This window comes from Rhinolophus sinicus, linkage group LG04 (assembly GCF_036562045.2).
Source record: "Rhinolophus sinicus isolate RSC01 linkage group LG04, ASM3656204v1, whole genome shotgun sequence".
Taxonomy (NCBI): domain Eukaryota; kingdom Metazoa; phylum Chordata; class Mammalia; order Chiroptera; family Rhinolophidae; genus Rhinolophus; species Rhinolophus sinicus.
The window spans coordinates 110,518,509-110,541,214 of record NC_133754.1 but is presented as its reverse complement, the minus strand read 5'-3'; the positions used below and the strand labels follow the sequence as shown (position 1 = coordinate 110,541,214).

The 22,706-nt window shown below is 51.8% G+C and overlaps 1 protein-coding gene across 17 annotated transcripts in view; it reads right to left on the bottom strand.

Annotated features, from left to right (window-relative positions):
* SEMA4D (semaphorin 4D) overlaps positions 1 to 22,706 on the bottom strand; it is a 109,332-nt gene that overhangs the window by 29,970 nt on the left and 56,656 nt on the right. For 15 of the 17 annotated variants that reach the window (XM_074330209.1, XM_074330208.1, XM_074330210.1 and 12 more), the window contains 5 exons: positions 15,740 to 15,804; positions 6,666 to 7,025; positions 5,123 to 5,268; positions 2,852 to 2,914; positions 1,046 to 1,144 (listed from right to left, as the gene is read on the bottom strand). In XM_074330209.1, the coding sequence (XP_074186310.1) occupies positions 1,046 to 1,144; positions 2,852 to 2,914; positions 5,123 to 5,268; positions 6,666 to 6,771 (414 nt within the window). In that variant the 5' untranslated portion in view covers positions 6,772 to 7,025; positions 15,740 to 15,804. Of the gene's footprint in view, positions 1 to 1,045; positions 1,145 to 2,851; positions 2,915 to 5,122; positions 5,269 to 6,665; positions 7,026 to 8,911; positions 9,048 to 15,739; positions 15,805 to 20,861; positions 20,975 to 22,706 lie in introns of those variants that run through there. The other 2 variants (XM_019713782.2, XM_074330207.1) reach the window with 2 other exon arrangements.

The window sequence follows — 22,706 nt, the reverse complement described above, 5'->3', positions numbered from 1 at the left end:
TGATTACTAGAGTTCAGCCAGGAAATTCTTTGATGTACAAAATGTTTCCCTTATGGAAAAAGAAACTAAGTCTGTCTTTGAGGGCCGAGGGTCTCAACACGTAGGGAGAGTCAAGGATGTGATGCAGGTGAGGGACGGAGACAGTTCTGCTTCTAACACAGCTCAGCATCCTTGTGTCCTGTTGTCACTCCTCAAATGGGGTGCGTTCCAGCATCTGCAAAGCTGGGAGAAATTTGCATCCCAAAAGCAGACACCGGGTGGTGACAGCCCAAGGCCAGGCTGGTGGACATGCTGTCCCAGTCAGCTTAGGCTGCTGGGACAAAGCACACAGACTGTGTGGTTTCAACCACACAATCATTCCTCACAGCTCTGGAGGCCGGAAGGCCTAGGTCAGGGAACCAGCACGATTGATTCCTGGTGAGGACTCTTCTCCTGCCTGCAGACGGCCACCTTCTCGCTGTGTCCAAACACGGAGAGGGATCTCTGGTGTCTCCTCCTTTGCTTATAAGGCCATCAATCCTATTGGATCAGGACTCCTCCCTATGACCTCATTTAACCTCAGTCACCTCTCCACAGGGCCCATCTCCAAATACCAAGGGGGATTAGGGCTTCAACATATGGATTTTGGGGGGACACAATCATTCAGCCCATAACATATGTGAACCAAGAACTTGCAGTCTAGGACTAGAAATCATGACTTTCCACTTGACCAGACCCACGTAACAGGGAGCTCTCCCTCAAAAAACACAAAACATGAAAAAGAGGAGGCAAGATACTGGATCAGGTCACATTGGTGTCTCTGTCAACAGTGCAGTTCCCAGAAGGTCCCCCATGGCTGGCGCTACACCATGGGCCATGATCCATGGGTCCTGCCTGCACGCTGCCCCCAGTTCTAGTGGTTCACAGACAGGACACCAGGACCTGCAGGCGGCAGCGAGTGGCTGGAGCCCCTCCTCACACACACAGCTGGCAGTTAAAACAGGCTTCTGTTGTGTGGAGCCCCACGCTGCTGTAATGCTGACCAGCGGAGGGGCCCAGGTCTTACCAGGTGGTCACAGGCTGGCTGGAAGGCGTTGGTCCCACACACGTAAAGGGCAGTGGCACCGAGCGGCTGCAGCACTCGGATGTAGTTGAGACATTCTGTCTACGAGGAGGAGAAATGCCCGGGTCAACCACCACCAGCTTCCACGGGACACCCTCCACCACCCACACAGGTCACACCGCTCACTGCAGAGCTCAGAGCCAGCAAGGCACGTGCCAACATTCGCTCCCTGATGACCGCCCGCATTGTGCACTGACTGTGTCCTCTCACCGTGGTCTCGGATGCATTCCACCTTCCAGCACCAGCTCGACCTGCCAGCCACAGTGAGAGCAGGCTCTCTGAGATACCAACCCGCCCCTGGACAAACCTCAATCTGCAAGTGGCCTGAGTGCTTTTGTCTCTGCAGCACCCATAGGCTGGCTGTCAGGTGCCACATGGATTTCACTGCAGGCACTAATTTATACCCAGCAAGTATGTGCTGGCTGAAACGCAATGGCAGCTGACCTTAAGTCTTATCCACTCACCACAGAAAAAATGCTTTTACTCTCACTGGACACACAAACCATCCATTGTCGCCAGGCCTGTAGAGGTGCACGCTGGGCAGGATCCCCCAGGCCTTCCTTGTCTCTGGGGGACCCCACCTTCCTCACCCCAACACATAAAACTGGAAACAGCAATTCAGGAGTGGGTGTGGCTGGCCCGCCCAGCCCAGGGGAGAGGCTGGGCTAATGAGGGGGCTCCGAGCCTGGCTCCACATCAGAAAGGCCAGCAGGAAACCAGATGCCACTTAGGGACCCACTCACTATTTTAGACTGAAATGTACTTGGATTATATGTGCTACAGTCTGAAATTATCTCTGCTCAGTCAAGTTTTTGTGCTGTGACTGCCTTTAAACTGGTTGGGAGTAATGCGTCCTCCCCCACAAGAGCTGGGAGGGATCCCTGTCTGCTGCACGGCCTCCACGCGGGCAAGGCCCTGGTCTAATTTAGCTGGGAGACAACTCCCTGCGACATCTGTGATTACATTGAAATGGCTGCACTTTCCCTCATTTCCTAAAGTAACTTCAGATTTACTGACTGCAGTGAAAGTATTTAGCATTTGGCTAAAGAAATCACTTATCTTTTAAAAAAATGTTTTAATTGTTTTGAAATTAGCCAACCACTGCTGAAATTTGCCGTAACTCAGCTATCTTGACCCACTTTCGAGGAGGAAGGGGCTCTGAGACTCTGAGACCCCGACACCAGCCCAGCAGGAGGTGGGGAGTAACCCAGAGCTCGGAGAGACGGACACTCGGCCCAGCCCCTCGCCTGGCCAGCACACTGACCCTGACACGCGCCCCACAACTCCCTGCATGGCCACCACACTGAGGTACCCAGGATCTCCTACAGAAGGAACAGGTTTTCAAGGGATGGGTGTTGCCAAAACCCAGAAATCCTGCAGCAACCCCTCCAGGCTGATGGGGTACTGGGAGACATAAACCCTGCATCTTACACCAGGAGCCAACAGGCATCAGAAATCGTTTTCCAGAGTTTTAGGCTATTGGAATACATTCAATTTAGTTCAACTTCAAAAAGTATTTCTCAAATGCCTACTATCTGGAACTAATTAAAGAAAAAAGCCTACTATGTCTGGCACTTGCTTTGGGAGACGCAATCTTCCCGTTTGGGAATAAAGGGATGGATGACATGCAAGGTCATTCTTGAGGGACCTGAACAAAACCAGGCTGCGTTCTAAAAGGAGAGGTTTTCAGAAGGTGAAAATAACTAGGAAATACCGGGGTGTCTTTTGGTAGCTTGCAAAAATAATTACCTGTTTTGATTTCCCCTTTTCTGCGCATTTTGCTTTTTTATCTTCTGAGACCTTCCAATATGCCTGGTAGGAGGAATGAGAGTCATTTCAGTGCATAGCCCCCTTTTGAAAGGAGATACTGGCATAAGAATGTACAGTTTACAAAGCACACAATGGCACTGAGAGCAGATACTCCCCCCGAGACAGCGAAATCTGAGATCGCAGAGCGAGGCTTAGAGAGCAAACGCTGCAGCCAAGGAGCATCGGGGCCTGTGAAGGCTCCCACTGGCTTCCTTGTCTCGGAGCCAACAGGGCCGCAAAGGGCAATCCCAGACCCCGTTATTCACTGCAAACAGCAGCAAACGGCAAACTACTGCAAGAAGGGAGGGTTATATTTATCCAAAAGCTAACATACACACGCTTTCACACATCGAAGTGGGTTTTTTATCCATTCAAATGTGACTATAAAGTAAAAAAAAAAAGCCTTGACATTTACATCCACTCTCAGCAGAAGGACAGGATTATGATTCTGTTAATTTACGTAACGGCAGCTGTCGAGGGCGCCAGACCAACCCCGCCCTCAGGTCGAGAGCCTCTGCCAAGACCTGAGCTCCCGCCTCTCACGCCAGTAGACGTGTGATCAGGACCTTGAGGCCAGAGGGGCCCTCACCCTCCAGAGGATGGAACACAGCGGCCGCAGGACGGAAGGCTCCCACAGCTCTGCCCCATCTGCTGTGTGCTGGCCCATGATTAATGCTAAAGAAATGTGTGAGTGTGTGTGTGTGTGTGTGTGTGTGTGTGTATATGTATGTTTTTTTTTTTTAACTTTTTCTTCTCTTTTACACATAGGAGGCCCTACAGCCTCTCCCTCACCCCAAGGGCTCACAGCGATGCCATTAACAGAGCAATGAGCGGCTCTCACTGAGCACCCAGGGGGTCACATGTGCACTTTGTTTTCAAAGGATAGTGACCAGAATTTCACTTACGTGTCAAACAGAAATTAGGCACTATGCTAGACTCTAGAGCGTGAGACAAAACAGAACAAAAAAACAAGAGGTCTGGAGACAGGAAATGCACAAGATGAACCTGAGGCACCTGGACTTCAGAGACTGAGAAGACACGCCGACCACCGAGGGCTCAGAAAGCAAGGAGGGCTGCCACCAGCCAGGGAAGGGACAATCTGAGCACCGAGTGAGGAGCTGGCTGAAAATGGATCAAGGGACTTCAAAACATTTAAATCCACGAGTCTGTGGTCATACTGAAAAATCAGAAAAGTCACTGTCTCCCTTTGGAGAGAACTCACTCAGCATTTTGAAAACCGGTAAATAAAAGCAAAGGTTTCAAGCACCAATCCTACCATTTCCAAAGGAACTGGCCTGGGGGACATGAAGAGCCAGTGACGGGCATTTCCCCTGTAAAGGCGATTTCCGGTCACAGACGCAGAAGGAAGGGGAGATTTGGAACTCCCCATTTTGCAATCTCTGGTGCACACGTGGCTCCAGACTGCACGGCCACGGGCTGGGTGCCACGGCATTCAGCTGCCTCAGTGGCTGCATGACCTGCCTATACTAAGGACACCAGAAGCCAGACTGAGGCTGAGGGCCAGCAGGACTACAGAGTGGCTCTCCCAGTGAGGGGACCCAGGGAGCCCCGAAGGACAGAGTGCCTGGGGACTTGGATGGCCTGATCTCCACTGGATTCAAATTGAATAGTCAAACCTCATTTATCTGCGAGTCTGAAATCTGAACACTGATTATTTGGCATTAATTTCTTGGATGTGATACTGGTATTTTGGTTATTTTTGAAGAAAAGGAGTCATTTCCTTTGGGAGATGCCCAGGGAAACACAAATGACAAGTGTGTACCTGGGGTTTGCTTCAAAGTCGTGGATGGAGCAGAGGGGGGACGGGAGGGAGGACGAGGGGCCAAGCCCGCCTGCAGGAGCTGCCATGGGCACAGTCTGTGGCGTCATTCCCTCTACTCCTGTGTACCCTGCGACTGTCCGTAATAAAGACGTCAAAACCCCAAGCTGAAAAGAGGGTGGTCCCTGGGCGAGGCTGCCAAGGGACATTCGAGATGGGGCTGCGTGACCATAGGCAGGAAGGGGGCTTTAGGATGACAGGGCCCCTGGCCTGCTGGCAGGAGGGGAGGCTGCGCTCCAGACGCAGGACGCATGCGAGGCCAGCCATGAGGCGCACAGGCCACGGGACCAGGAAAGGAGGAGCCAAGTGTGCCGATTCCAGAAGAAAACACTGCAAGGTCTGCAGCCCAGACCGACGGCACCAGGCCATACCTCGCGCTGCTTCTGGGAGACATTGAAGGCATTCACGGCAAACACGGCTTCCCGGGCGCCCACGTACAGGGTGTCGTCGTCCTCGCTCAGCAGCAAGGCTGAGTAGTTGAAGATGCCGGGCTGGTGAAACTCTGCCAGCTGCACCTCTGGGGAGACAGGGGCGGGAGATGGTGGCACATTAGACATTCCTGAGCCTGGACACACCCTGAGCACCTGGTCTCCCTTTGGTGCACTGCCATGTCCCCAGGGCCGTGGCATGAATCCGCTGCCACAGAGTCCAGCCCCCGGCCGGGGCCAGAGCTTGGGCACCACTGGGTGGAGCAGACCCACTGGGGCAGCCACCAAGCACATGGCACCCCAGTGAGGCCCAGAGTCACTGTGCTTGCCCAGTGCTATGGTCTGACTTCCCTTCCTGCTCCTTGCAGCCCAGAGTTCCAAAGCCTGAACTCAGTGTGGTCTCCAGGCAGTGTGACCTTCTAGCTTGTGACCTCCCAGGAGTGTGACCTCCTGACAGTGTGACCTCCCGGCAATGTGACCTCCCAGCAATGTGACCTCGTGAGTTCCTAGGAGACTGCAGGCCAGATACCTCAAGCATCTTGTGGCTGCTCACTTCACCTCCTACCAAACTCTGGTCCATGTGTGTGGAATCAGCCACAGATCAGTTCCACAAAGAATTTAACTATTTAGGATTTTCTTATTCAGGAAAAAAAAGATTTACCTCAAAACCTTTGATAAAATCTACTTCAGTGAGTATATCCCTTAACCCCACCACAAACTTACAAAACAGAGAAAGAACTGACATTTCCCCTTATTAGGCAATTGCATCAATAGCTACGTAGTTAGGAATAAGAGGAATGCAACGGTTAGCTATTAGGGGTAATATAAACGTATCAGCATTGTTTCCAAGGAGCTGTTTCTTCTTTTTGACCATCCCAGCAAACATGTGTTTTGACCTTGGCTTTCCGTTTATTACCAAGTTCTCGTTTCACTCAGGGGTTAGGGGTTCACGCTTCCTGCTCTTGTAAGTGCCAGTGTTGGAGACAGAGCCACGGGGGATGAAGGCCCTCCCAGCACACCTACTGCCCAGAGCCCAGCATGGACAGCCCAGCCCTGGAGGGTCACCTCGCTCAGGGCCACTGAGCCTGGAAGACTGGGGTCCCGAGACACAGCTCCCAAGAGAGGAAACAAATACAACAGAAACTAGTAAACAGCAAATGAGAACCACTGGCCTGAAGCTGAGCTGCAGGTCATGTGCTCAAAACAGGACACTGTGGTTTGTGCCTGGGCAGTGGGCACCAACGTCACCAGGCACAGGGAGGTGAGCTTCCTTTCAGGGGCGCCCTGGTTTAGAACCCAGATCAGTGGGCCCTGCACAAGGCCCAGGAGTGCTTCCAGTTATGGAAGCCTCTCTGATGCGGCAGTGCAGGCACCCAGCTCACACACAAGTGCCGAGAGCACAGCGCCAGCATGGAAACAGCGCACGCGCATCTGAACATCACGAGCAGGTGCTCTCAGCACTTGACAGGCTCCTGTGCTCCCTCACCTCTGTGCTCCCAGGTGATCCTAGGTACGGGTGCAAATGCCACTGCTGTCCCAAACATCACCACAAGGGCAGTGAGCACTCCGCCCACGGGGGCACACATCCTCATTGGCAGGGGCCGCAGGGCAGGCTTCGGCAGCAAATGCTTGTGGACAGTGGAGGCCAATGGTGGGTATCCGGTGCACGCAGCTCAGAGTCCTGGGGCTGTGACTCGCAGCACAGCCTGGAGCTGGTGGGTGCTGTGACCCCCACGGACCCACATTTCCCGGCACACCGGGTGGGGTCAGGCGGCTCTCACCGCTGCAAAGGCCTCCTGGTTCTGTTCTTAAACAGTGTGCTTCTTTACAACCTTCTGGGGAAATTCTGGAAGAAAGTGGAAAGGAGGGGGTTACCAGTCAGGATGTGTGGTAATAACACCTGCTTTCTGTTTGCTCAACATCCTTCACAGCTCTGCTCTCACCACAGCGCCAGCCATGGGCTCCGTCTGCCAAGGAGCGGAGGGGAGTGGGGACACAGGGAGCTCTGAGGGGGACAGCCCTACAGACACCACACCCCAGATGCCCACAGCAAAGCTGGAGTTACAGGAGTCAGTGCTTCCCGCCCCTGAGGCCACCAGGAATATAGGACAGACAGGGAGCCCCAGATGGGGGGACAAATGCCCGCCTGGCCACCCAGCTGCCTCCCTGTGGGCTGCCTGCGTCCAGCTGGTAATGCGATGGAAAGGAACAGAGCAAAGGCAGGGTTTCAGTTTCCCTTGGAGACTTTGGTTTCCCAAGTCCTGCAATGTCATCAAGGAAGACAGCCAGAGCAAAAGGCCAGAGGGCTGCACAGAGGCTGAAACATGTGCGTGCGTGTGTGCACGCAGATCCCATGAGACTCTGAGATGGACTTGTTTAGACATCTCTGGAAGAAGCTCAAACCAACACACCACCGGAGCGAGGCAGGACCCTTGCCTATGACATTTGAGGAATACATTTAAGTTACAGCAAAACCCCACACTTTGTGGACACGCTGTTTCCCAGGAGACCCCACGGGGTCCACTGGTGCTTGACTTCCTCACATGAAGTTTCCTCCTCTTCATCAAGCAGCCCACCTCCCCCACTCCCCTTCCTCAGAGGCCCTAGGAGTTGGCCATACCCACCAAGCCAACACACCTCCAGCTCTATCGGTCCCACTGATACCCTGGGATCCTCTCCGGAACCTTCCCCTCACCCCACCATCACTGCCAGCCTCCTGACTTCACCATCCCTCAGGGACGTCCAAGTGGCAGCAAGCTTCCTCACTCCCCCTTCCCTCCCACAGGCCTCTCTGGGTCAGCCTCCCTGGGGCCCCCCACAACCTGCCACAAACCAGCACCTGTCTAGCCGCCTGCCCCCTCCTTGCTCCCTGACACCTTGGGCCAAAGCAAACCTCCCAAGAAGCCTTTGGGAAAAGTTTTGTCTTTCTGTTCATTTAGTCAGTCATTGCCTCCAGAAAGTCCTCCCGAACCACTTCCTCATGCGACCCAGGAAGTCACTTCCCGCGTTCCCTCTTGAACCCCTAGCATCCTTGTCTGGCCCCCAAAGTCCAACAGGCAGCACGCTCATCCTCAGCAGCTCTCTAGGCTAAAGAGAGTCTTCTTCATTTTCACGTGTGTGCCTGGGGCACAGCCACTGCCCAGCTCCACTTCATAAAGCAGTACCTCCTGGGGACTTTCGCCACAGGCATCTGCCCGTGGGGAGACGCCTGGTTCCGGCACCGCGGGGCCTCAGCTGCTCCCTGCCCGCCTCACACAGCGGCGCCCCCTCTGCACTTTCTCTCCCACCTGGAGGGCCACCCGGCCAGGCCCCCATCCACCTGGCATCTGTGCCCCATCCAGATCGACTCTCAGCCACCGAAGTCAGGGAACACCCGTCCCTCGTTTTCTCCAGAAACTGGCACATACTGAGCAGAGGCAGCACCCCTTTTCCACAAAGGACTAGACGAGCATTATTATCAGCTTTTTGAGTCCTACAGTCTCGTCTATGGTAGCGCGTGGCTGAGCCAAAACAACTGTTTACAGAAATGGGTGCCGGTCTGCACGCCAAGCCCTGCACTGGGGATCCAGAGGGACAGTTGGCCCAGACACCCAGCAGCAAGGGCATAACCTGAACTCTAAATGCAACATCAGGTGCACTGGGAAGAAGGGAGGAAGCCTCATGGAGTGGCCATGAGCGCTCACCCCCACCCACCCGCCCCACCCACCCAGAGGAGCTCTCAGAGGCACTCACCTGTGACAGACACACTCACCCTCAGCCCCCGGGGCCCTGGGTGGAGACCCTGCTCTCCTGCCCTCAGTAGGGAAGGGAGGCACAAAGTGGCGTCAGAAGCCCAGGCTAGGTCAGGTCTCTTATGCTGTGCCGTGTTACCAATGTGACCCATTTATTAAGCAATCCCAGTGTCCAGTGATTGCTAAATACTCTACAGAAATCTCACACAGACACAGTACCCCGGGGTCTGTACGAAGAGCTGTCTGTGTGGACGATGCCGACGGTTTGGGCAGCGCCAGACGTTCACCTAGCTCATTCCAGGTCCATTTCTACCACCACCACTCCAATCTAAGCAAAGCCCACCTCCCATCCTGACCTTTCCACAGCCTCCTACCCCTTCACCCTGCTTCCGTTCTTGCTGCCTGTGGCAGAGATCTCTGGTTTCCTGCCCCAGAACCCACATCCCTTCATTTTCATTAACAGAATGTTGATTTTACCTGGGATGGCAGTGTGGCCAGCTAACCGCATCTCCCAGTTTACCTGGTGGCAGGTCTGGCCAAAGAACTGTGAACAGAAGTTATTAGGTAGCAATTCCAGGAAAGCTCTTTAAAGGAGGCTGGCTCAGCTAGTGCTTGCATTTTTGCTTTCAGCCTTTCCTCCTTTTCCTGCCTGGAATGCAAATTTGATGGTTGGAGCTCTGGAAGCCACCTTGTTAACATGAAGATAAGGGTCTCATTCTAAGAACCAAGTGGAAATTCACAAAAATCAGGGACCCTTCCAACATACTGGAGACTTTACATCTGCTTTCTTCTGCCTACCCTAGAGCTGCTAATAAACTATTAATCCCTTTAAATTACTGTTTTCAGATTTTTATTATCAGTAGTCAGATATAATCTCCCGTAATGCATTTACCAAATAGTAGCAGCAGCCAGAATAATGTTTTTAACATAAACCAGAGTATATCATTTCCCCACATGAAATGTTTCTCACTAGGATTAAACCTAAATGGATGACCTTGGTCTACCTTCCATCCAGCCTCTCCCGTTTCACGCTCCCCAACCTTTCTGTCCCGGCTATATCTGGATACATGAAGCTCAGCCAGTCTGCAAGGCTGTGCTCTCTCTGAATATCTCTAAATATGTCTGTTCCAGAGAACACGTGGGTACATCCAACAGCACAGTCTCATTAGTTTTCCCGAGGAGACCTTTTCTCTGTATGATTGATCAGTAGGTGACAAGGGCACCCCAAAGCTTCTCTGCTCTGAACTCCCAAACAGGGAAGGGTTTCCAGGACTGGCCCCAATCAGGGCAGTAAGACGGTCAGTGGCTGGCAGGGTTACAGGTATGGGAGGGATGAACAGGCAGAGCTCGGCAGACTTGCCCCAGTCTGGAGTGGGGTGTTGATACAGGGCAGGCTATGCATGGGGGGGGGGGGGGGGTACATGGGAACTCCATGTACTTTATGCTCGATTTTGCTGGGAATCTGAAAATGTTCTTAAAAGTAAAGTTTATTTAAAACAAACAAACAAAAACAAAAAACACCAGCTTGGAGAGGTTCTTCCTGAGCATGTGTGAGGCCCTATGCACGGTGCCCACAGCCCGGTGCCCTTCTGGCTGTCGGGCCCCCGGGGTGTTTCATTTCCCCCCAGATGCAACATGGAGCCATCTCTACTGCAGGGAAATGGTTTGCAACGGCCCCACAACAAGAACAAATTCCTACTTAGGTCCCTGATAGAAATCAGTCCTGTGGGAAGTCCTGTGACGCACGCTGCAGCCAGGCTTAAAACCTGGATGTAGGAGACGGGGCCAGCCCTCTTTGGAACCGGGCACTTAGAATTCAGAGATTTATCTCAACTCTCTCCTCAAACGGGATAAAACGACACTCCAATAGACATAAACCATAAGGATAAAAATGGGGAGAGAATGACAGCCCATAAGGGTGTTAACAAATCTTAGAAACTAGAAAGAAAACAGATGGGCATAACCAGTGAGGTGCAGGCAAACCTTAGCATCGGCTAAGGGGTCGGGTCGGTGCCCTGCGCTGCAGCGTATGCCGACATCCGGGGTGTAAATGCTGCTTTCCAGCTCCCGACATGATGTCACTGAACAGAGAGACACGATGAGATGCACAACAGTGCACCAGTGTATAATATTTCCACCACACAGACACGACAGGTGTGCGGCCTCCAGGGCACAGGTAATAGTGAAATGCACAGGGAAGTAGTGAGTTTTAGTATGTTTACTCTCATTGCTATTTTTAATACAGCTTAATGACGTTTACATGATTCAGTTTTCGATAATGGCTATGTTCACCACTGTTGGTAATTAATTGACCTTGTGGACCAAACAGGTGTGAAACCAGAGCCTGTGAGGGGAGAAGTCACAACGACACACAACCTGAGAAAATGAATGCAAGCTTGAAAATTAAAATTTTGGTGAAAGAAAGAAAATACTCAGTTGGAGGATTGGAAGATAAAATTGAGGAGTCTTCCTAGAAGTTGAACAATGGGACAGAGATGAAAATAGGGAGGGAAAAGATAAGAAAGCTGGAGGATCGAATCAGGAGGCCCACATCTAACAGGAGTTCCAGAAGAGAGAGAAAATAGGAGGCATTATCAGAGAATAATAAAAAGAAATAGAAAGAGCTATACAAATATATTGTTTACATACAAGAAAATGTCCAGAACACAAGGACACGAAAGCAGCGCCATGAATGACAAAATACCTTCACACCAGGCATGTCCTGATGAGATGTGGGAATCTGGGAGACAAAGGGAGCTCCTGAAAGCTTCAGAGAGAAAATAGGCCCCATACAATTACCTCTCGAGAGCCACACTGTCAGGAACTATCAGTAAAATGGCTAAAACAGCTGAGCTGCAGCTCAGTGTCTCAGGGACAAAGGGACAAATACTATTTCACTTTAAAATCACATGCATTAATTTCTCTGGTAAGAATTAATTAAATTTTAAAAAGAAATCAATGCTCAGGCTCCTTGCAGCCTGGAAGACCGCAGCCCAGTGGATGTTGCAGCAGCAGACATAGCCCCGTGCAGGCGGCCCTACAAAGGATGAGAAGATTGAGCTGTGTCTACACCGCCACATTTGGGGCTCACACTTTTGCAGAACCAGGATGATTCACCAAGTGGCAGAAGTGCACGGAGGGGCAGCACAAGAGTTAGTGTAAAAGGCAGCTCAGAGTGTGGCCTGAAAGGGGTCCTGGCCTCTCCTGCACTCTACCCCCCACAGGCTGCCCCCAGCCTTTGCACATGCTGCTCCCTCTTCCAGAATGTTCTACCCCCACGAGCTCCTGGGGGCTGGCTCCTTCCCACAGTGGCCCTTTTCTCCAAGACCACCTCCTCACAGGCTGCTCCACCCCCACCCCCATGCCCCCTTCTGCTTTATTTCCTTCATAGCACACTAAGGACTTGAGGATGTCCCAAGGAAAATGTCTCAACGATGTGGTCCCTTCTGGGGCAGGGCAGACCGGGGGAATGCAAACATCCCAGTTAGAAGACCCAGGCTAGAGCTCGAGAGAACCAAGGTGAGTCCCCGGTGGCAGAAAGTCTCATGAACAAAGTACCCAGAATGAACAGAAGTTGAGAACGGGCCTCGTAAAGGCATTCTCCCCCGCAGCTCCCACACAGGCGGAGCTGCCTGACAAACTCACCAGCAGACGCTGGGTGGAGGCCTGCGTCTCCCTCTGTCCACGCAGGCAGCTGCTCAAACTGATTTAGGTGAGGAGAGAACACATTTTTTATTGCCTTTAGCCTGGACCAAACCCGACACTGCTATTCAGGAGCCGGGTGGCTGTCACTTTCGGCCATTTCCAGGCGGCCCTGCCAGCGGGACCGGAGGACAGAGTTCTTTCTGCAGAAGCACGTGGGTGCCCCAGCACACATAGGTTTTATCCAGCTCTGAGCTGTATTTATGTCATCAGCAGACACCAGATTCCTGACAGCCTGAATCGGACCCTGCCTCTTGTTCCCAAAAGGTCTTTAAAAAAATGCACATGGACAGCCAAAGGCAGGAGCGTCCCTGCCACACAGACGTCCCTCCATGCAGAGGACATTGCTTTATGATATTGGAAGGGGTGAATATTTTTACTTTTCTGCCAAGCATGCATTCTTTAATATAATCTAAAACCTGCTAAGCAAAGCACACCCACACCCACACGCACACGCTGCCACCGTGCTCTCCTCCAGCAACACTGCCTCCATGATCTTTGCGGGGTGTGCCATCAGGAATCACCACTGACACATTCAAATGGAAACAAGAGAATGAAGTGCCTATTCTGCTGGCTTTGCGGGGCATTTCTCAGGCAACTTGCTGGGAGCCGAGTCAGGAGCAGCATTTCACTTCCCTGCGCAAAGTGCTGCCTTTCACCCTGAGACAGAGGCCCATTAGGGTGACAGGGTCACACATGTCACTCCCATTACCTATGAGGAATTGTGCTGGTTCGTGAGCAGTGCATGATCCCACTTTAAACAACAGGAGAACAGAACCCAGAGGGGTCTCTGAGCCCATCACTCAGGGCTTGTCAGTGCCTGTCACATGGCAGCTTTCCACCCCAGGGGCCTTGAACCAAGCCAGGGGGTTGTGGCAGAGAAACCAGGCACACCCAGCAAACTGTAACGGTAAGGGCTAGCTCACGACACTGTGTGCACAAACGTCTGTACGCACACACATCTGCATGTCACACGCACACACACATCTGCGCATGCATGCACCTGTGTGCCTCAGAGATTCTGTGCATATGTATATGTGCATTTGCATACATCTGTGTAAGCGTGATACGTGTACGTATAAGCATCCTTACTTGCATGCATGTGTGTGCATTCATGTATGTACACATCCCTGCATGTGTGTGCATTCATGTATGTGCACATGGGTGTGTGGTATGGGCACACTCTGCTGCAGCACAAAAATTCTGATCTGGTGCCGCATCCTTAGATGTGAATGGTGACTGCCAGCTGGGGTGCAGTAAGGCAGGCACTGTGGGCCACAGGTGCTGTGAGGTCTGTCACACCCACGTCACGCCTTGGCTTCCCTTCTTGGGACCAGCTGTCTGAGGCAGTAGGGGTGGGTCCCAGAGGGGACGCCACTCACCACCACACATCAGGTGTCAGTGCCCCCATCAGCAACAGGGTGACAGCCTTACTGGGATCCCCAGGGAACCTGTGAGAGGGGATCCTGGGTGACAGCTGTGGACGACTGCTGAGGCAATCTGCTCTGGCTTCTTGTCTACAGTGTTTGTCCAGACAGCACGGGTGAAGCCCTGCATCCCGTCCAGGCCCTGTGGCCGGTACAATGGAGGACTTGCTCCTGCTCACACCTTCTCCTCCCAGCGGGAGCAGAGAGAGACAGCCACCCCAAGACATGTCCTGCCGAGGTTACCCCCAGGCATGCCCCCTACACCCCCAGGCTCCCCTCCCCCACCTCATGTCCCGTCCCCTACCCCTGGTCTCCTCCCCAACGCCTGGCTATGGTGCCGATGTCACCACCTCACAGAAATGGCCTTGTCCCCCCAGCAATCAGGATTGGTTTCAGAAGCTCTTTGTGTCACATGCCCAACAAAGAGTTCATTGTTTCAACTTCAGTTTCCCCAGAACTTAGAGCAGGTCACCAGCAGCAGCATTCCAGCTGCACAGGGACAAGCTGAGCCCTGGAGCTGGGTCCAGTTGGACCCACCCCACAGAAAAGCATCTAGGACACTGTCCCAGGATGCCTGCTTTCACTTCCAGCAATGAACGTTGCAGGGGCAAACAAGCCAGTCAGGATGTCTGACACGCCTTAACCTCGTTCCCTCATGCAAAGCCCGGCACGTGTGTGCCATGCGCATGCTGACGGGAGCTGGAAAGGGGAGGGCAGCGGGGTGAGGAACACACATACCAGCCAATCAACCAGCAGTGACAACTGGCATGCATTCAGCAGGGCATAAGCAAGGTGGGTGCAGGGGCAGCGGGGACCCCGTCAGCCCTGTAAATTAAAGGGCTCAGCAATCAAAATCCAAAGACAAATGATCTAGGGGGTAAAAAACTAGGGAAAAAAATCCTTGTAACATAAATGCCTGGGCTTGCAATTCTTAATGCAGCAACCTAACACACTAGTGAGAAACCACAGAGCCTGGCCCAGCAGACGAGGCTATTCAGAAAATGTACTCGTATGCGTGTCTGCAACCAGCCAATAAACACAATGCCAAGTGTCCCCGAGGTAAGCTGCATTATTATGAGTGCCCACCAAACTGGCACAAACTAGCACCTAAGACCTTGCTGGCGGCAAGACTGCTGAGACAAGCAGAGCGACACCTTTGCTAGGCCCATTCACAACAAGTGAGTCACAGAAATGGATGACGGGGAGATGAGAGCTTTCCTTTTGTTTTTACAAATTAAACTGGCATTTCCCTTTCCTCTATAACTGGAAATACATGGTCGACCATGTACTAACTGGTCAAAATTAAGATGAATCACAAAACCACCCAAATCCAGGGCGCGATGACACTGAGAGCGCTCCTTTTAAATTGGACCTCACCGATGACCCCGTCCCGCCAAAGAGAAGACGGAGCATTTCAGTGCTCAGACTAGGGGACATCAGTCCAAAGCGAGCAGGGAAGCAGCCCAGGTGGGGAAAGGCAATGGGGGGAGGAAGAAAAAACAGGCGACACATGCCCAGCACCCACTGCCCTGTGGGCTCCCCCTCAGGTCACCCCTAGGGACGGCGGTGAAGTCCACATCTTTGACCCCAAGAGCACGCAGGATCCAACAACCAAACTGCTGAATCCCACTGGGGCTTTCATAAGGTGTCAACTTTGCTAAACTGGGATATAGATGGAGGAAAAAAAAAAAGTGATTTACCAGTATCTTGTGCCTCTTGAAACGTGCCAATTGCTTCTAGGAAGAAGTCTTCAGGAGTCTTTGCTCTGGAAATAATGGAAAACAAGAACATTTAAACATTTCAATTGTCTGTCCACAAAAACTCAGCATCACGCCTGGAACGGCACTGGAAAGGAACTTATAATCTTTTTTTTAACTTCTGGATCCTCTGGTCGCTGACTCTCTGACCCAGGATGAGCGTGGCATTTCGTGCACTCGTGCAAATGGGAGGAGGGAGTGAGTGTGAGATCGCTCATCCATAAACAAAGGAAATGCAAGTTGGCCAGTCACCCAGATGCAGGAGCTGGTCCCAACTACTACCGACAGCCGCTACTTCCCCCGCAAAATAAGCCATTTAAATACAAGCCATGGTCACGGCCATTGATCAAAAAAGGATCACTGAATTTTCTTCAGATGTGTCTCCTCTGGAACTCACCTTCCTTGAACACCAAAGGTGTGAGGCAATGAAAGAAAACGCAGAGATACACACAAAATATCTACAAGAAGTGATTTCCTGAAGAACCTGTTTAACATTCCCATTTTTCTTTCCTTTTGATTGTTGTTTTTAAGCCAAACAGAGAATTTCCACAGTGGTGTAGCAAGTTTCTGTGATGTGTGTGTTACTCCTTCGCAGCACAGGAGGGAGCGCTCAAAACACAGATCCTGGAGTCCAGTGAGGTCACAAACCACTCGACAAAGAGAATCTGCATGGTGAAGCCAGAGACCAGCATGCAAGGTTCTTGCAGGGTTAGCAGCGGGTCAAGCTGAGGCTGACCCTCCACGGCTGCAAATGACCCAACATAGTCTTTACACCTCAGAATCAAACTTGAGTGTCTTCTGTGGCTGGAGCATTCTTTTCTTTTGCTTTAAGAGCTTATACAATTCTTGCCATTTCTCTGAAGACAGCTAAGAAATAGGATGGGCTCCCCGGGAACACAGCTAATGACCCATCTTCCCCCCACACACAGCCCGAGGAGTGGGATCACGCCCACAGCATGGAACCCAGCTTGCACCCACCGCTAAACGTCCACTCACAGCACACGATTTCCAGGGTCACCTGGGGCCCCTCAGGGCCTGACATGTCCCCTGAATCCTGAGCAAACACCTTGAGTTAGCAAATGAGACCCCAAAGTAAGAGGCAAAAATGCTTAGGATTCATGAGGCTCCACTGTGGCTGGGCTCCCAAGGACTGGTTCTGGGTCGTTGCTGCATCTGAAGGCCAATTTGTAAGCAAAATTAACTTCGCATCTGAGCAAGCAGGAAGTGTCCTGGAGAGGCCATATCCACCCAGGACATGGAACCAATGTCTTCTACTTTAATGCTGGGGGAGATGTTGGCTCAGCCCATTAACAGGTGATGTGAAAGGCTAATGAACAGGTGTGGGGGGGAGGGGGTACAACAGCCATCTGGAGACTGGAGAAAATACTTATGGGAAAAAGAATGATTCACACGCAAATAAGAGGTTTAGATAGACAATAAGAATACTGAAAATTATAACCGAAAAACTCTCTTCCAGAAATTCAATAAGCCTTTGTCACTTCAATAAATAAAAGCCCAGAGCTGCTTGTTCTGTGGTTGGACAAGCACACATCCTATTCACCTTAAATTCCTGGTACTGAACACACAAATGACGGCAGGTTAGGGTTCTGCGTGTGTCTGTATGCTTAATAACCTCACCCAGTGCACTGGGACCTAGCACGCTCGTTTTCTCCTCCGAGCCAAGTCTCCATCTCTCACCTCCGCCAAACATCTTTCAGCCTGTGGTTTCTGGGTAAAAATACACACTTCCGGCCTCAGTCAACCGCAGAGGCCCAAGTCCCCAGTTGTCTGTACCCTTCATCATGGCAATTTTTTCTTCTCTCTCAAGATAAAAACCTACAAGCTGTAATTAGTTATCACGACACTGAAGCATGCAAAATACAAATTCCTCATACAATTACTAACGACATAGTTTTAACTAAGTATCCCCTAACTTCTTATACTGCCCGTGAAAAGAATGCAAGGGTTCAACTATAAAACAAAGGAATGAAATTAATCAGAGAATTATTTCCCAGGAAACTTGGCCTTTGCCCCCAACCTGTCCCCACACAGTACAGGGAGACCCAACCACCATGTCTGATGGCCTGTCTGCCACGCATGACAACAGCCAAGGGCCATGGTGAGATGGGCCTCTGCCTCCCATGCATCTTGCCCACGATCTGCAGCTGTGACCCCTCGTTCCGAAAGTCTCTCACCCCGGTACCAGCCAGGTGGCCTCTTTAGCAGGTGGAGAAGACACAGGTGGAATGGGTGAGAGTATGAAGAGTGATCTGGGCTCTACGCCTGGCACCTACACTTACCAGCTGTGTGTCCTTGGGGAAGTTTCTGGGCCTCTCTGTGCCTGTTTCCTTATCCAGAAAGTGGGCATGATCAGAGTGCCTACCTCACTTGGTTATTATGACGCTCCATGAGTGACCTATGTGAAAGAGCTTAAGGCAGTGTCTGGCGCCTAGGAAGCACCACGTAAATCTCAGTGATGAGCCTTCCTACCTGGGAACCCTTGATAAGAAGACTCCCTAGGATCGAAAAGCAGGATTTGGCTGCTAGCACATCTAAGTCCCCTTCTGCAAAATGTCTCAGGGCTCCCCCAGCCTCCTCCTGCCCACAGGGAGCTTGGGCCCACAGCCACACTCTCCCTGGCACAGGCCCCACACCACAAGGCCCCCATCACTGCCACTGTGGACGGGTAGGAGGCCTCATGCCCCGTCCGTTCAACCTCCTCACCCAGCCCAGAACCCTCCCCCGCCCGCCAACAGCAACGAGTACTCCACCCCACTCTCCTGTCTGGGGTGGGTTTGCACATTATAGCCAGATGTCATCTCCCACCTCTGAGAGGGGCAGCCATGAGACAGCTGGTTATAAAGTGCAATGATGAGGGGCCAGGGGAGTTCGCATGCACTGGGCAACTGAACAACAACTGCGAGGATGGTCCCGGCAGTTCTCTGCCAGGGACCAGTGTGGATACACCCCAACGTGTTCAAGATGCCCGAAGGCTATTCAACAGGAAAACTGGAAACACCTAGAAGAATTCTGTGTGTGTGTGAGTGTATGTGTGTGTAGACACAGATACGTATATTGTATATATGTACATTTATTTATATAGGAATTGTGGCACATCCCTAGGTTGGAATACTACGCAGCTGTTAAAAAGATTAAAGCAGCCACTGAAATGAAAGAATGTCCGATACTTAGTTCAGTAAAAATTAAGGTTCTCAATAGTGTTATACTATGTTCCCATTTGTGTTGGCACATGTACATGACCATTTATGTGTGTGTGTGTGTGTGTGTGTGTGTGTGTAGTTTAATCAAAAGCACTATTTGATTATATCAGAATTTAATCAAAGACCTGCTGGCAGTGAGTGACTCGAGTCTAGAGTGGCTTTGGTCTGGAGTAGGAGTGTATTTCATTTTTTAGTATTTGTATTTTTTAGTACTATCTGAATGCTTACCTTAAGCATGTGGTTTTCTAACTAAGATATTTTAAACCTGATATCAAAAGTAAGTTATATTAAATGTGAAAAATTTGGAAAATATAGAAAAGGCTAGACAAAACACATTTCTGACAATTGAAAAAAAGGCTGTAAATACCTTGACTGTTAATTAATAATTATAAATATGATTCCTTTTTGAAAGTTACTAACTGGATTTCATCAAAATGGAAGTATTTAATAACAGCAGACAGACTTAACATCATTTCCAGTCATTTTGACATTCTGTTAGACCTCCTCCCTCTCAATAACTGAAATAGAGGAGAGCGTTCACTCGTGACCCTTTCTGGAGGGTGGGCCACGCGTGCTGGTGCTGAAATGTGCAAGTGCACGGGCCTGGGGGAGGGGGCTGCAATGATCCCACAGTGCCCCGGGGGGTGGGAGAGGCAGGCTGGTAGCCACAGGGCAGCAAAACAGACATCCGGAAGTCCAAGAAGGAAGTGAGGACCTGTCACCTGTGGGCCGCAGGAGGGGAAGGAGGGACCCCTGGGTGAACTGTGCTGACTTCCCTGCGAGTATCCTCATGTGGCAGCATCCCGTGTACGTTCAGGGCTCCCAAGTATCATTCCATGGCTATGCGATGTTCCAATTACATCTGATAACGTTGGAATTCAGATCATTGCCAATTTTCCACTTCAAATTCATTTTTAAAGACTGATTTTAACCACCAGCAAAACCTGACCGAGAAGCTTTTCTATCTAGAATGCAAAGCCTATTTGCAAAGGTCTGGGTGGCACACAGAGGACAGCATGAGACGGTGAGAAGGCTCTGTTTTTTCATACCTCAGGGAGCAGGAAACTGACTCAGGCCTCTGACTCATCACTGACAGGTTCACTTCCTTCTACTGGGGTACGTCCTACATAATTTCTATGACTTACGTTTAGTCAACCTTCTTCTAAGTGTTTCCAGTTAGTTGAGCTATTTTGGAAGGGCGTACATGCATTCACGTTGTCTGCTACAAGACACAGTCAAGTCGTGGAGCACAGCCACTTTCTATACTTCTCTAAAGTCAATGAGATGCTTTAACTCAGTTTGTGTTTATTCTCCCCCTAACAGGGGAGGCAGCAAAGTGTGCTGACCAGATGTGGGCTCTGAGGCCAGCCTGCGTGGGTTCAGGTCTGGAGCTGCCCTTAGAACAGGTCACTCCCGTCCCACCTCCCCCAGCTACTCCCTCAGCCCCTGCACTTCTCCCAGGTACTCCCCCAGCCCTGCACCCTCCCAGCTACTGCCTCAGCCCTTCCACCTTCCCAGGGGGAGGATACAATGCAGCTCCCCTCTGGGGATGAAACGGTTTAATGAGGACTTGTAAAGCACAGGCATGTGCTACAAATTGGACTTAAATAAAACGTTAACACAGCCACACACAATGGTACTATGCCTTCGTGACACAGGTGGGGCACTCCCCAGTGCAGGGAAAGGTCTGCCCAGAATCTCACGGCCCTAGCGGCCGCATGCTAACATAAGCAAGTGGTGGTGGTGATGAGGAGGGGGACACGGTTTTCTTAGGCACCCCTGGATCCTTCAGAGCCCTAATGAGACAGGTTTTACAGACTGTTGTCAAGGAGAAACACACTCACAGAACGCAGGAATCAGTCTAGAGCCATGGTCAGAGCTGGGACTCCCCGTCCACGGTCTTGCAATCACCTGTAGGACTTGTCAGCACATCCTGGCTCTGGAACGGTCCGTGGCTCTGGGGATGGGGCACGTCACGGTAAGCAGGGTAAGCAGGGCTAGAGATTGCTGTGAAGCTGCTTCCAGCTGCTGCTCCTGGTGCCACAGGAACAGCTCCTACCCCTCCTCCAGGAACTCAGGACAGAGACGAGGGGTGTCCTGGCCCCACAGCAGGCACTTCAGAAACAGTGGTCCTTCTCTTTGCCATTTGCCAGGCGGTGAAGGCGGCACAGAAGCTGCCCGGAAGCACCTGGGATCTGGAGCCAGCTCAGGACTGCGCTCTGGAGCGCCTGTGGCAGCGTCCTCCACCCCCAGGTGCTCACAGCTGGCGGGCGGGGTGAGCGCATGTGGTTTCCGCAGAACCAGACTCCTCCTGCCCCTAGCACGGCCCCCAGACCCAGCCCAGCTGCAGAGGGATGAAGTGTCCTCTCAGCCGCAGTGGGAGGGACAGGCCTAGGAGCCTCAACAAGCCCAGGCCCGTGAGAGGATTTCTTTTTTAAATCTCACAACCACAAAATACCATTCTCTTTGCCTTCATCTTTGGTAATTCCTTAAAACTATGCAGCGGAGTTATAGAGTCAGGCCAGCTCGACCACAGGATGTCATCCAGCTCGGGTCAGCACAGCCTGAGTCAACACGAGACCTCTCCTTTTAACCTGGCTTTCCTCCAGGGACATGGCCATTAGAGAGAATCCACATGCTCTGGCAAATGTGCCATGAAGACCCCCGGTCTCCTCCCTCCTCCCGGCAGGACAAAAAGAACGTTCACCAGTCCAGCACCTTAGGCCACCAATTCCCACTTCAGCATGACTTTAGACTTTGGACTATTCACACTTTTGTGCACATACTACCTGCACAGTCCTTTTCTGATACGTGAGTGCCCGCACCCTCCAAGGTGACCTCCAGGAAGCCAGCTCAGCCCCCAGTGCTGGCTGAGCACATTCCAGCCAAGACTGCTGCCTCTGAACCATGTTCAAAGCACACCAGCCCACACCCATCAACAGAGGACAGAGGAGCTACTGCGGAGGGTGCCCTGGCTTTCCAAGAGCAGTCAGAGCAGGACAGAGCAACACTCACACACCGAGCGGAGAAGAGGAGGGAGCAAACACTGCCAGCCCTCCCGCTCCTCCCTGAGGCCTAGAGAGGTGCTGGCTTTTCCTAACCTGAGAAGCACCACGAGTGCCTCTGCTGCTAAGATACTTACTGCCCAACCATCCACATGCCTGTTTGTGGCAAGAATGTCCATCGTTCTTTCCAGATATCCAGCAGAAGCACATCACCACGCAGGCACCCCACTGAGTAATCTCGAGGGGATGCTCCGAGTCACTCCGCCCATCCATCTGCCCTCGAGGCTCTCCCCCATCCAGACTCTTGCAGGTCAAGCTACTGTAGCTTCTCCCCAGAGTTGGGGAGTGACAGAAGAAGGGACAACCTAAAATGATGTCATCCTGGCTTCCAGGGGCCTCGATCAGCCTGATCCCACAGTGCTACAGAAGCCAGTGGGAAGGCCGGTCTCAGGAGGGTATGTCACCAGGGGCAAGACGGCTGTATTGGAAAAATCCAAAGCACACACCCCTTGCTCAACATGGTAGGAAGGTGCTGGGAGCAGCTTGTGCTGCAGTCCCCGGCGGAAGGGAAGCCTGCGTCATGGTGAGCTGCCTGCAGTCACCACGCACCCAGATTCCAGGGATTTGCTCTGCAGCCTCCACATGGGGAAGAGCCCCCACATTCCACAAGCCTCTGCTAGCTGG